General features: G+C 43.7%; 2 protein-coding genes across 5 annotated transcripts; both read left to right on the top strand.

The window, feature by feature from the left end:
- Positions 1-385: 385 nt before the first annotated feature.
- Positions 386-2,515, top strand: LOC116899457 (gamma-crystallin B). 2 transcript variants are annotated; one of them, XM_032901240.1, is made up of 4 exons: positions 386-497; positions 587-833; positions 1,492-1,501; positions 2,192-2,450. In XM_032901240.1, the coding sequence occupies exons 1-4, from the start codon at positions 489-491 to the stop codon at positions 2,448-2,450; spliced, it is 525 nt and encodes a 174-aa protein (XP_032757131.1). In that variant the 5' UTR covers positions 386-488. The 2 variants fall into 2 exon arrangements, with proteins under 2 accessions (XP_032757131.1, XP_032757130.1); XM_032901239.1 differs by lacking the exon at positions 1,492-1,501 and having other exon boundaries at positions 587-829; positions 2,175-2,515.
- Positions 2,516-9,983: 7,468 nt separating this feature from the next.
- On the top strand, positions 9,984-12,012 carry Crygc (crystallin gamma C). 3 transcript variants are annotated; one of them, XM_032901242.1, is made up of 3 exons: positions 9,984-10,013; positions 10,106-10,348; positions 11,672-12,010. In XM_032901242.1, exons 1-3 carry the CDS (start codon positions 10,005-10,007, stop codon positions 11,942-11,944), a joined length of 525 nt encoding a protein of 174 aa, XP_032757133.1. In that variant the 5' UTR covers positions 9,984-10,004; the 3' UTR covers positions 11,945-12,010. The 3 variants fall into 3 exon arrangements, with proteins under 3 accessions (XP_032757133.1, XP_032757132.1, XP_032757134.1); XM_032901241.1 differs by having other exon boundaries at positions 10,004-10,013; positions 11,669-12,012; XM_032901243.1 differs by having other exon boundaries at positions 10,005-10,013; positions 10,106-10,352; positions 11,676-11,944.
- Positions 12,013-14,967: the final 2,955 nt, after the last annotated feature.

Genomic DNA, 14,967 nt, shown 5'->3' with positions numbered 1-14,967 from the left:
CAGAATATTTCCTCAGATTAAATCTCCCTGATCTCTCTTACTCAAGATTCCTTACTGTTTAGGTTTTCGCTTTAAAAAAAAGTTTAAAGCATACAATCAAAATCCGAAGCACGTGCAATTGCTAAATCAGATTCGCTTTGAGAAGTCCGTTAAGCCGAGTAAGCTATAAAGTAAACGCATAGAATTAGAGCTTCGCTCGTTCTTTTGCAAAACAAGAGCAAAGACTTTTCTCATTGGTAGCAACAACACAACAGCTTTAGTGAATTAGAGCAACCCGAACCTACCAGAAAGAATGAGAGTAAACCATTCAGCCAACTCCAATGAGCAGAGGGAGGGAGAGAGCTCTCCGAGCTTGCAAATCCCCTTACTCACTGGAATGGGCCCTTTTGTGTGATTTCCTGTGGAGGCAGCAGTCATGACAGCTATATATACCAGAGGCGCTCCCCTAGAGCCTCACAGCTCCCAGGGCATCTCTTACTCTCAGCGAGATGGGAAAGGTAAGTCCCGGAACCCTGACCTTTGCCCTCAAGCAGCATCCTTGCGGGCAGAAATCAATTATTTGTCTGGTCCCCCTCTGCCCTTACAGATCACCTTCTTCGAGGACCGAGGCTTCCAGGGCCGCTGCTATGAGTGCAGCAGCGACTGCCCCAACCTGCAGACCTACTTCAGCCGCTGCAATTCCGTCCGCGTGGACAGCGGCTGCTGGATGCTCTATGAGCGCCCCAACTACCAGGGCCACCAGTACTTCCTGAGACGTGGAGACTACCCTGACTACCAGCAGTGGATGGGTTTCAGCGACTCCATTCGCTCCTGCCGTCTCATCCCCCAAGTGAGTTTGGCTCTGTCCTCATTATTGGTCTCTGGAAACACAAATTATCTTTAAAAAAAAAATCATCTTAAACCAAGTTGTTTCAATTAGAGCAGAGAGTGGGTCTGACAACTAGTATGTGTGTTCAGTGGGATATCATTTCTCAGGAACGTGGTGTTGAGTTTCTTAGAAAACTCACATCCACCTTTTTATATTTATAGGCCATCAAGAATTCAAACACCAGAGAGTAATTTGAAAAACATAGGATATCGAAGACAGTGCATTTATCATTTGCTTAACATATAAATTCCCTGCATATATATAGTCCTTAGTTCATTCCAAACCACTTCTAGTCAGAAATTCAATGTTTCTTAATCTAAAAATATAATGTACTACTATGTCGGTGTTTTAAAATGCGTTGGTTGGGTAGGATATGCTGAAGAGATAGCAGCAAGAGTTCAAGGCCAGCCTGAGCTACCCACTTTGTATAGTTCAGACCACCCTGATCTCATCTAAAAACGTGTTACCTTGCTTGGCCTTGCGTTTCTTTCTGCTTGATTGTTTTTCCCACCTTCTGCTTTTCATTCATTTGTAGTGGACAGTGCCCATGGGCTCGCTTGGAGGAATACCCCAGCGCAAAGGCCAGATCTAAAGCTAAAGTCCCAGACTCATGCTTTCTGGAGATAGCCATAGGTAGCATCCTAGGCAGGTGGAGCGTGGGAGACATGAGACACAGTGCCATGGAAATCACAGGAATGTAGCTTCACCATGGAGAGTTGCCCCTGACAGGAAGGGTCAGCCTACAGGCAGGAAGCCAGGGAAAAGCCGATTTGGACCGAAACTGAGGCTTGGAAAGAGAAACAAGGAAACACAGCATCTAATTTATCACAGGGGCTCAGCCTTCTGCACCGTAGATACATGAACCAATACACTTGTTTTGCAGAAAAAAATCGCTGAAGGTTGATACCTTGTCAACAAGGGAGATAAATCAAAATGCTACCTTCCTGGTAACTTTTAGATTTCCTCCCCTGCAAAGGGCTGTCTCAGCACTGAGATGGTATGGGTTTTATTTTTTAATTATTTTTAGATTAAGTGTGATGATCTTTATTTTAAGCAACTTTTAATTGCCAGGGACTTATGGACGGGTAGGTAGGCATGGAGAGGCCTGAGGGCTGTTTCTCAATTGGCCATTGACACCCTAGAGTCTTCAAGAGACACCCTAAGCTTTAGGAATAGAGACTTCCGTACTCTGTAACGCAAACTTGGACTTGGGATTTTGAGGCTGGAGGTGTCGGGACAGGAAACAGCTTTGTGCTCATTTGCTTTTCTTCTTCTGTCTGCCCCCACCCTCGCTCCCCCACCCCAGCACTCGGGCACTTACAGAATGAGGATCTACGAGAGAGATGACTTCAGAGGACAAATGTCAGAGATCACAGACGACTGTCTCTCTCTTCAGGATCGCTTCCACCTCAGCGAGATTCACTCCCTCAATGTAATGGAGGGCTGCTGGGTCCTCTATGAGATGCCTAGCTACAGAGGGCGCCAGTACCTGCTGAGGCCGGGAGAGTACAGGAGATATCTTGACTGGGGGGCTGCGAACGCCAAAGTTGGCTCTTTTAGAAGAGTCATGGATTTTTACTGAGGCATTTTGAGACTCTACTTATCTCCTCTAGAAACTAATAAAATATGTAGCTTATGATTCTGGCACCACAAGAGTCCTGCCTTTCTTTTAATCTCTTAAGCAGAGATGGGAAGGAACTTCCTATACGGGGAAATAGCATTCTGGATATAACCACATTCTCTAATGACTACATATGTAAGGTTAAAAACCTTAAGTTTAAGTTATCAAGAAAGGTCACAGCTGGCCTGGTGACAGGATTTAGCAGGTAAAGATGCCTGTCCCAAGTCTGAGTGTCCCATGTTTGATCCCCAAGACCCTCACAGAAGGAGAGTGTCAATTCTCCCAAGATTGGTTTTTTGATTGACCGCCTCCCCCCCAATCCTCCCACAAATAAATAAAAATGCAATGGAAAAAAATTAAGGATAAGCCAAACCATGACCAGTACTAAAACATGGTTTTTCTTACGGGTCCTGGAAAAGAGGTAACTGAGTAAAAGGTGACAAAAATGACCTACATTTAGTAAATGAAGTTATAGGGCTGTTTCTTGAAAGGCTCATAAAATAAGTCTGACGAGTTTAGGTCAAAATGCATCAGATTACCCCATCCTTTGAGAGGTTAATAAGTTGGCTCAAATGTCATCTTGCCTGGGGTGGGAACTTTATACACCACCCTTTCCTACACAGACATGACCAGGAGAAGGATTGTGTGGCCCATGCCTCGCCCTAGCCCTAGAGTCTCCTGCCTCAACACTGGATGGGCACTCACACTCTCCCACGAGTGCTGATTTTCCCATGGGCCACCCTGACCCAGATGGAGAACTCGTTCTCCAATGACCCCTGACCCAGCTCTCACATGTGGCTTCAATGCACACAACTGTTTTTGTTATAGAGGTTCCGGGGCATGAGTGTAAGCTTATAATAAAGCAGGGCAATTATAGAAATTTAACGCTAGATGACCCCTGCTTTTGAGGGTGTGGCTCAACAGAGAGCATTTATTTAACATGAGTAAGGCCATAAATTCAACCCCGAATATTAGAAAAAGCAAAAAGTACTCGTTCGATGGCCTGCGGTCTGTAGGTATTAGCAGGCCTGCCTCCTTTCCTTCCTTGTTCCCCTCATCTTGGTATTTATCTACGTACACAAGGCTGCTTATTTCTTTTGGGACTCCTGTCATTTCATGTCTTTGGAAACTTCATGTTCAATACCTAAGCACTGTACAAATATAGTAAGCATATAATCGGCACATAAAATTTGTTCACTTTTGAGAGTTAAGGAACTTCCTATTAATAATCTTCTATAATTCTGGTCAAAGAACTGTCCTGAAAAAACTGGGACATACGATTATAAATTTTATGTGAATACATATTTAGTCAGTAGATACCTTATAAAATGTTGCATATAAATATTACTTAACCCTGGTTCTTTAACCTTTAACTCCCAACATCAGTTTATCTGTTAGAATCCACTCTGGGATATATTCAAGTCTCTGTTCACCACCACTAACACACCAAGCATGAGAGAGAATGGCAGAAGAGGCTTGCCTGTTGATTTTCCCACTATTTGCTTGGGAGGCAGAAAGATCGCACCTGAGCCAACGAAATTATTAGTAAACACCTCAAGTGGAAATGCAACGAAACAACAAAACAAAAACAAACAAACAAAACGAAACCTCCCTTAGCCTTTTTCTTTTTGGAAAGTGGTGGTATTTTTGAGATTGTGTCACTCGACACAGTCCTGGCTGTCCTGGAACTCACTGTGTAGACCAGGCTGGCCTCAAACTCAGAGATCTGCCTGCCTTTGCTTCCAAGTGCTGGGATCGAAGGTGTGGACTGTTATGATCATCTTCCCTGCATCTTTCTCTTGGAGTCATTGTTTGTGAAAATTCTCTGCTCTCATCTGTGAAATACAGAAAAAGAGATAGGTGTTCTCACACAACAAAAAGAAAAAGTCACCAATGGAGAACGACTTAGGGAAGGTACTATACCCAAACCAACAACAACAACAACAACAACTACTACTACTACTCCAATTCCTCCCGTCCGTTCTCCCCTGTCCTCTTCCTTCTTCTCCTCCCCCTCCTCCTCCTCCTTTGTTTTTTTTTTTTTTTTTTTTTTTTTTTTTTTTTTTGAGATAGGGTTTCTCTATATAGTCTTGGCTGTGCCAGAACTCTGTAGATCAGACTGGCTTGACTCATAAAGTCATGTCTGCATTCCAGCCAGAGGGATTAAAGGCGTGTCGTTCCAGCCAGATCACACAGACCTAGAAGGTCTTTGGACGTGATCCCTTGCCAGAGCAGCCATGTTATTGGATTAAAATTCCTTGACAGTTTGTTTTTGTTTTCTGCTTTTCAGTAGGCTGTGAAGATGGCCGAGATTCACACGTGGTCAATGTGACAGATTAAATGATAGTCTAATGTTTAGCCAAAAACTGAACATGTTTATCACCCCATTCACCCAAGGCTCAGGAAACAGCACAGAAGAAGGTAGAGAACTGTGTGGAACATCGACTGCTGGGAATGGCATGGCCACTGCACCCCTGAACTCACAGCAGCTATGGCCACCTGTATGGAGCTGGCTTCCTATGATGGAGCTGGGAGGAAGTCACAGGTTCTACCCCCAAGAACTTATACCTGGGTGATGGACACTGTTGGAAGGAGAGGCGTTTTCATCAGTGGGATAGGTACTGATAAGTACACATGCTCCTGCAAACGACCCCTCACCCGTGCTTCTGTAAACACCCAAATGCAACTCATGGAGTCATAGTGAACAACACACACAGACAGAAGAAAGCATTGGTGTCTCAGAGTTTTATTGCCACAAAGAGACACCATGACCATGGCACCTCTTATAAAGGAAAACATTTCATTGGAGCTGGCTTACAGTTCAGAGGTTCAGTCCATTACTGTCTTGGTGGGAAGCATGGCAGTGTGCAGGCAGACGTGGTGCTGGAGACAGAGCTGAGAGTTCTACATCTTGATCTGAAGGCAGCAGAAAAAGACTGCGGGCCACACTGGGCATAACTTGAGTATATAAGACCTCAAAGCCCCCCACAGTGACACACCTCCTTCAATAAGGCCACGGCTCCTAATAGTGCCATTCCCTATAGCCACGTGCCTCTGCGAGGGTTTTCCTATTCAAACCACCACAGTTGGGGAGGCTAATTAAGAAAGGGAGTAGTAAGAGTGTGAGGGAGATAAGAGGGTAAGGCGGTGAGTATGATCAAAATAGAATATGTACACATGTGAAAGAGTTATAGTGAAATCTCTCTGAAAGAATTAGCAATACTAGTTAAAATAATAAAGAGAATCTTAATAAGTTGTGAGCAAGACCTTATCTGTGAAGTTTTTAAAGAAAAATAAAGGAATGGGCCAGGTAAGTTGGTACAGCCCATAATTCCAGCACTTGGGAAGATGAGATAGGAAGATCATGAGTTCGAGGCCAGTCCATACCACATATCAAATTTAAATCTGACCTTGGCTATACAGAAAGACTTTGCATAGCGTGTCATATACAGAGGTGAATGCTAGCAGCAAACCATTAAACTGAGAATGGGACCTCCATTGGAGAAGTTAGAGAAAGGATTGAAGGAGCTGATGGGGTTTGCAACCCCGTAAGGACAACAATGCCAACCAACCAGAGCTCCCAGGGACTAAACCACCATCCAAAGACTACACATGGACTGACCCATGGCTCCAGCTGCTTGTTGGGCACCAATGGAAGGAGAAGCCCTTGGTCTTATCAAGGTTGGACCCCCCAGTGTAGGGGAATGTCGGGGGTGGGGAATGGGAAGGGAGGGTTGGATGGGGAGGGGAACACCCTTATAGAAGAAGGGAGGGATGGAATAGGGGGGTTATGTCCAGGAAACTGGAAAAGGGAATAACATTTGAAATGTAAATAAAGAAATAACCAATAAAAAAAAGAAAGACTTTGTATTAAAGCAAATTTTAGAAAGTTTTTCTTGGGGGGAGGGGGTTGAGATAGGGTATCTCCGTGTATCCCTAGGTGTCCTGGATTTTGTACTGTAGACCAGGCTAGTCTCAAACTCACAGAGATCTGCCTGCCTATGCCTCCCAAGTCTGGGATTAAAGGTGTGCGCCATCACTATCCTAAAACAATTTTTAAATCGAAACTGAAGACTTACAAGAAACTGAAGGATTTATTTGTTAATAATTTTAGTTAGCATATCACAGAATGGATTTTATTGTGACATTTTCACACCAGTTTATCATTGCACCATTGTACTTATATCATATTTATCCCTGACTTTACCTATATCCGTCCTACCCACCCCCACTGATCCCCTTTTGTTACCATGTCAGATTATTTTAGAAATAAAGTTTCCCTATACGAGAGTAGTGTATGATATTTATCTTTTTGAGTCTGTAAATTTTATTTAATACAAAGATCTCTGGTTCCATCCATTTCTTTGCAAGCAACATCATTTCACTCTTCCTTCCTTAAGTAGGCATGCCATGTTTCTTCATTCATTCATCTCCTAAGGGGTGCTCAAGCTGCTTCCATACTTTGGCTACTGTGAACAGTGCTGAGAGACACACAGGTGAGCAGGTGTTTCTCACCGACAGGCTCTTCAAAGATTAGTCCAAGAACTATCTAGTCCTGGTTAAAACATGCAGATGCTAAGACTCTTGTCTTCATTTAATGAGGTAGAATCTTCTTAGGGCCCAGAAATATGTATTTTTACAAACACTAATTATTATACACAGTAGTTTATAAACTGACAAGATTATTGCTTCTTCTTCTTCTTCTTCTTCTTCTTCTTCTTCTTCTTCTTCTTCTTCTTCTTCTTCTTCTTCTTCTTCTTCTTCTTCTTCTTCTTCTCCTCCTTCTCCTCCTTCTCCTTCTCCTTCTCCTCCTTCTCCTCCTCCTCCTTCTTCTTCTTTTCCTCCTCCTCCTTCTTTTCCTCCTTCTCCTTCTCCTCCTTCTCTTTCTCCTTTTTCTTCTTCTTTTTGGCTTTTTTTCTTCTTTGAGACAGGTCTCTCTACATAGCTCTGGCTATCCTGGAATTCACCATGTAGTCCAAGCTGGCCTTTAATGCACAGAGATCCATCTACCTATGCCAAGTTTAGGGGATTAAAGGCATGCACTGCCACTTCCAGCCCCCCTGACAAGATTCCTAATGTCTATTCTAAATCTTATCTTTTTTTTTTTAAACCACAAAAGAGCTCTATAGAAGTGAAGGTTTCAGGAACCTTTTGAGAACACTTAACCTTTGGTCAGGAAGCAGGCTGACATCATCCTTAATAATGTCACTCTAATGCTACTGTCAATGTCATTAATATTACCAGTGTTCATCTGCACCAAGTAGTGTGCCAAAAATGGTATACATGTAGTCTGGTTAAGGAACGCGAATGTCTATTAGCTAAATATCTCTAGGAACTGCCTACCTGTAAGCAAATTAAGTTGAAGACTTGCTGCTTCCAGGGAGAGCACATATCCTGAGGAAATGGAGATGTTTTCTAATAGCTGACTTTAGAAGAGCTGTGTCTCGGATGTATACTTTGCTAGTGTGGTTTGAGGGAAGTCTGAAACAGTGGAGGTCTGGGTAGAGAAGCCCATGTATGAATAAGGTCTTGGGTTCAATCCCTACCACTGCCATACACAGGAAGAGAGAGAGACAGGAGTAGAGGTGAAAGGGAGAGGAAAGGAGGGAGAGAGGGAAGAAAGAAAACAAGAAAAAAAAAAAAGCTCAGAAATTTGCCAGAGTTGGCTATGCACACCTGTAATCACAGAACCGAAGTGGCTGAGGCAGGAGGACTACAGTATATTCAGGGCTTGCTTAATGAGACCCTAGGGAGCAGGGGGTGGGGGTGGGGGACAAAACTGTAAATAAAGAAGTAACAGTTTGGTGCTGGGCTTGGAGGGTGGTGTGATATGTGTGTGTGTGTGTGTGTGTGTGGTGTGTGTGTGTGTGTGTATGTGTGTGGTGTGTGTGTGTGTGGGTGTGATGTATGTGTGTGTGGTGTGTGTGTATGTGTGTTCATGGTGTCTACATATATGTGTGGTGTGTGTGGATGTATGGATGTGATATATGTGTGAGTGTGTATGTGTGAGTGTGTGTGTGTGGTGTGTGAGTGTGTGTGGTGTGTATGTGATATGTGTGAGTGTGTATGTGCGAGTGTGTGGTGTGTGTGGTGTGTGTGTGTGTGGTGTGTGTGTGTGTGTGTGTGTGTGTGTGTGTGATGTGTGTGTGTGGTGTGTGTGTGTGTGATATGTGTGTGGTGTGTGTGGTGTGTGTGTGATGTGTGTGGTGTGTGTGTGTGTGTGTGTGTGATGTGTGTATGTGTGTGTGTGTGGTGTGTATGTGATATGTGTGAGTGTGTATGTGTGAGTATGTGATGTGTGTGAGTGTGTGTGTTGTGTGTATGTGATATGTGTGAGTGTGTGTGGTGTGTGAGTGTGTGTGATGTGTGTGTGGTGTGTGTGTGATGTGTGTGTGAGTGTGTGTGTGTGTGTGTGGGTGTTGTGTGTGAGTATGTGATGTGTGTGAGTGTGTATGTTGTGTGTATGTGATATGTGTGAGTGTGTGTGTTGTGTGTATGTGATATGTGTGAGAGTGTGTGTGTGAGTCTGTGTGTGTGTGAGTCTGTGTTTATTAGCAAGGCTCTGCTGGCATCTATGAGACATTGTATTTGATAAACAAATAGCTAAAAAGTATTTTAAAGTGACAGTTAGTCATTTGGGCCCAGAAGGACAGTGCTCAGCAGCCTCTGGGTGGCTGTAGGTTTGTCTTTGTTCAAACAAAATCACTCTGAATAACCTTGTCTGAGGGGACTTATTAAGACTGTTTATATCTAACAGCTGAATAGCAGGTCCTAGGCAGAGGCGCTGGATCAGGTGACTCTGACACAGGAGATATAAGTCTTCCTTGGCCTTGGAAGCAAGTAATTCGTACATCTTTGTCGGTCTTGGGCCTCACAACCATAGGAATTTTTTCCTTTGTTCTTAACTCAAGCTGGTTACCAGGGATGGATTTTGACTCACGTACTGTGAAACCACCAAGGTGGAAGCTAGCTTAGGTCCTAGAGTATCAGCTCAACATAACCTGGAAAAGCCAAGATCCAAATCTAGGTTTGTGTCCTGTACTGAACAAGCAAACCCTGTAAAGAAAAGCAGGGGAAGAGGAATAAGATCGCCTGGTCTCTGTTGCACTAGTCGCTGCAGTATTCGAAGAATTCCAGCATTCTCAATTCTGGGGATACTTCTACGAATGCGCAGATTCCTCCCAGATTTACCAACTATAATGGAATCAAAATGTAGGGACGTGGACTTCAGGTCAAAAGTTCAGGCTGATGTGCTGATAAATTTAAAAAACGGTAAGAATCAGAATAAAGCAACTCTGACCAGCTAGCTCATCCAGGGCAGCGTTGGAACACACTAGAGAACCAGGCGAATCTACAGTCACCGCCACTGAATGCAGCCCGTAAAAGCCATCCATGAAATTCCCTCAGCCCGGAGGGCCCCTTTTGTGCAGTTCCGCTAACACAGCAACAACCCTCCTGCTATATAGACCGGCCCCGCTCTGCCTGGACACTGAACTCACCACGGGTCAGCCAGCCATGGGGAAGGTGAGCAGAACGCAAACTAAACGAAAAGTCAGACTGAACCGCCTTGACCCAAGGAGCAAATGATCTCATTCAGAATTGCTCTTCCTTTACAGATCACCTTCTACGAGGACCGAGGCTTCCAGGGCCGCTGCTATGAGTGCAGCAGCGACTGCCCCAACCTGCAGACCTACTTCAGCCGCTGCAACTCCGTCCGCGTGGACAGTGGCTGCTGGATGCTCTATGAGCGCCCCAACTATCAGGGCCACCAGTACTTCCTGAGACGTGGAGACTACCCTGACTACCAGCAGTGGATGGGTTTCAGTGACTCCATTCGCTCCTGCCGCCTCATCCCCCATGTGAGTCCGGTTTGATTTCATTTCTTGCTGCCGAGGGGTCCTCACTGTTTTACTGATATGGGATCCAGAGAATAGGGTTTGTTTGTCTGTCTGTTTGTTTGTTTTGTTTGTTTGTTTGTTTTTTTCTGAGTATCTAAGTGTTAAGTGGTCCTCAAATGCCTGCCTAAGTCCAAGAGAATACAGGCAGGAAAACAGAATTATAAGGAAGAATCCACTTTCAGAAGGTCCAGATGTTTTGTTTTGTTTTGTTTTGTTTTAATTTTCTTTGCTACCATTAGATTAATCAAAAGTTGTCCCAACGAATATAATCTTATGCAGGGATATAAAACAAAACTAGTTGGGAATGAGAGGGTAATTACACTCATCGGATTGATTTTTATGTATTTAATAAAGGGATTCCTGGTAAGGGAGTTAATTAAACTTTATTGTGGAGTAGAAAACATTGAAAAGTACGGTGATCAGAAACTGTATGGGCAGAACTCAAATGATAATTTTCCTTAGTTTTGAAGATTGGCTCAGTTCTCATTATAAGCAGTTATTTAAATTAACTTTCCACAGAAGTGTGTGATTTTTCAGAACTCCACTTTAGCCAGGCATAGTGATAGCCTGGATTCCTAGGGTCCAGGAAGCTGAGACAAAAGTATTTTAAGTTTGATGGTAATCTAGGTTATAAAATAAACAGAATGGGACAGATGGAAATGATATGAAATTCTCAAAAAACAAAAATATATATAAGTAAAAAATCCTATTTTATATATAAAAATTATATTTTTATGTATAAAAATATATATAACTAAAAAAATACTAGTTAAAATATGTATTTGTATACCCTCCAACATACAGCTTAGAACGAATATAAGAAATTGTGAATTAAGATATTTTAATTTTTGATATGCTCAAATTCACTTGTAACATCTTATAAGTCCCACCTCCTAGATCAGTGGGTTCTCAACTCTCCTAATGCCACAACCGTTTAAAAAAGTTCCTATGACCCCTAGTCATAAAATTCCTTTTGTTGCTACTTCCTAACTGTAATTTTCTACTGTCGTGTATAATATATAGATACCTGTGTTTTCCGATGGTCTTAAGCCATCACCGTAAACAGGTCATTGGACCTATAGATTGAGAACCACTGCTCTAAGTGAAAAGAAACCTGGGCGTCTCTAATGCGAGCAGGAGACCCATCCATGAATAGCTCTCCAAAATCTCGCAGGCTCAGATCTTACTCCAACAGCCCCCTGCCTCACCCGTTGTTTAGCTTGGGTGAGTTCTGGAAGAGACTCAATTGCTCTTTTCTCATCTTTCTTTGTGTGACCCAAGCAGACAGGCTCCCACAGGATGCGTCTGTATGAGAAAGAAGATCACAAAGGCGTCATGATGGAGCTGAGTGAGGATTGCTCCTGCATCCAGGACCGCTTCCACCTCAGTGAGGTGCGCTCGCTGCACGTGCTGGAGGGCTGCTGGGTCCTCTATGAGATGCCTAACTACCGAGGCCGGCAGTATCTGCTGAGGCCTCAAGAGTACCGGCGCTACCACGACTGGGGCGCTGTAGATGCTAAGGCAGGCTCTTTGCGGAGGGTGGTAGATTTATACTAAAATAGGTTAACGCTACCATTTTCTCATTTTGGAACCTAATAAAGTATTTAGTCTGTATTGTTGGCAAACCTTGACTTCTGTTATTCTTTCATTGTGTGCAAATCCATCCACCTGTAAACTCTCCCTACAGAAGGTGGAGCTGAGAATGGAGAGGTTGGGGTGTTCAAGAACTTTTTAATGGTGTTAACTTTGAACAAGTCTTAGATGGCTGGGGATCAGTGTATGTGTCTCAGTGATAGAGCTTTTATTCAGTGTGCACAAGGTCCTGGGCTCGATCCCTAACACTACCAGAAAGAAAAGAAAAAAGTTCAGGTGGAGGGAGACTGTACCTGGTGTGGTAGGGAGGGTACACCATGTGGGGGAGGGTGTACTGTGTTGGGGAGGGTACACCATGTGGGGGAGGGTACACCATGTGGGGGAGGGTATACTGTGTTGGGGAGGGCACACCATGTGGGGGAGGGTGTACCATGTGGGGGAGGGTAGACCATGTGGGGGAGGGTATACTGTGTTGGGGAGGGTATACCATGGTAGGGAGGGTATAGCTGCTGGACAATGATAGCCAGGTCAAGCTGAAGACACAGCAACAAGACAAACTACCGGGGAGGAAGTAGTTATCTGACAACCTTGAAGAACAACACAGTCAAAGTTGTCTTCTAATCCTGGAAGTGATTGGAGTCCAATGTTGACAAACAGCCTATCAAGACTCATAAGAGAACTAATTTCATTTACTATAGAACACAATATCACCTAAACAAGACTAGAGGTGACACCAACCTCACAAAGTTAAAACCCACTTCCTTCTGAAACCATTCCCAATGAGAAAGAGTCTTAGCCATCCAATCTAAACAGCCCTCCATTAAGACTCTTCCTGTTGGGCAGTAATGGTACAGGCCTTTAATTCCAGCACTCGGGAGGCAGAGGCAGGGGGACATCTGAGTTCGAAGAGGCCAGTCTGGTCTACAGAGTGAGTTTCAGGACAGCCAGAGTTTGTACAGAGAGAAACCCTGTTTGGGGGGTTGGGGTGGGCAGGTGGGACTTTCTTTTCAAGTCATTTTGGGTTGTGTCAAGTTGCTGATTGTATTATTACATTTCTATTTCCATTGTCATCAAAAGGAACTTATAAAAGAAAGCATGTATTTAAGCTTATAGTTCCAGAAGGGAGTCCATAATGGCTGGGGAGGCATGACAGCGAATGCATGCACTAGGGGCAAACTGGAAGTGGGCAAAGGCTGTAAGCTCTCAGCTCACCCCAGTGACAAACTTCCTTTCCTGAGGCCATACCTCCCAAAAAGACCTTCTCCAAGCTCTTCCACCGCCTAGGGACCAAGTGTTCACATTTGTGAGACTAAGGAGACTTCTTATACAAACTACAACAATTAAGGCTACCCACCACAGCCATTCATAACCTTACCACTTCACAAATTCTATCAATAGAAAAGTAAAAAGTCCTTCTAGTACCAGACAATGCTCATTTATATTTGGTGGGCACCTCCTGGGAGGCTTCCCTATTCACAGAGCTGAAACGGAAATACATATTAATTTGCAATGTTTGTTTGTTACGAGACAGGATCTACGCTGCTCATGCCAGCTTCAATCTTTCTATCTTGGCTTTGTGAGTGATGGGATCATAAGTGGGTGTCACTATGTAGGGCTGTATGCTGTGCTAAAAAATGTAATGTATACGGAGTTATATTTAAGTCAATGTCTTGTTCTGGTTCACAGCTTAGTGGTGTGCATTGTTCCCTAAATCATCACATCTTTTCCTCATTGGTTACTGGGCTCTTAGACACAAAGGTACAAGCAAATCACTATACACAGGCTCTCTCATGTGGACGTGCCATAGTTTCAGGAGAGTAGAGATCCAGACGGAAGGCTGACTGTTCATAGTGAAAGTTGTTTGCTTGTTGTTGTTATTGGTTTTTTGTTTTTTGTTTTTTTGTTTGTTTTTTTGTTTGTTTGTTTGTTTGTTTTGGAGCTGAGGACCGAACCCAGGGCCTTGCGCTTGCTAGGCAAGCGCTCTACCACTGAGCTAAATCCCCAACCCCTGTTTACTTGTTTTTAAATTTTATTTCTATGGTTGCCCAGTGGTTGGCTACTAAGATAGAGTCTTTACAGTTTACTGAGCATCTGTCATGGGATTGCTATCCTTGAGTATGAAACAGCACCCAAAAGTCTCCCTACTACCACTGAGCCGAATCTAGAAATACAGTTACATACCAACTCGGGGAGATCTGGGTACGGTAGCACAACTCTGGGTAGACTCCCACAACTCTGCAATCTGTGGCTGCAGGGTCACAGCAAGTGTGAAGTCAGCCTGGGCTGCATTGTAAGTTCCTGGCAAGTCTGGGCTTTATAGACAATAAACAAATGAACAGATAAATAAATATCAACTACTAGGTAACAGAAACGGATCATTTTCACTTCAGTAGTTTTAATTTCAATGTATTTTCAGAATGTTGTGGTAAAAATTAAATAAAGTGGTGGAACTGGTTCCCACGAGTTCCCACTCCACGTACTCTCCTGGTACTCTCAGACTTGGGCGGTTGCTACCTGGTGTTAATTCTGTCACCATAGGGTGATATAGAACTAACTTTAATTTATCTCAGCGGTGGCTGGTTCCAGTGTGGCACCATGCCATGTTAGCCTAGCTATCTTCTAGCCCCAGCAGTCTCTCTGCTCCCATTGCTAATCAACCTGGCCAGCCCTGACCAGCCCTGACCAGCCCTGACCAGCCGGGAACTCTCTGGTTCCAGCCACTCACCCGGTAAAATCAAGACTCAACAAATTGTAACACAACAATCAGATTTACCTGTTAATTCTCAATCTACGATACATCCACAGAATAAATTCACTGCTTATTAATAAAGATAGAAACCACCCACCTAGACAGTGTAATATTGACCTAGACCACCTGGATTGGAATCGTCGTCCACCTGTCTCTGTCTCCCTTTCTCCCTCCTAGACTTTTCCTAGCCTACCCTTCTTTTTTTTTTTTTTTTTTTTTTTTTTTTTTCTTTTTTTTT

This window comes from Rattus rattus, chromosome 4 (genome assembly GCF_011064425.1).
Source record: "Rattus rattus isolate New Zealand chromosome 4, Rrattus_CSIRO_v1, whole genome shotgun sequence".
NCBI classification, from domain to species: Eukaryota; Metazoa; Chordata; class Mammalia; order Rodentia; family Muridae; genus Rattus; species Rattus rattus.
Note: the sequence above shows the minus strand (reverse complement) of the source record. Positions and strands in the feature narration are given on the sequence as shown.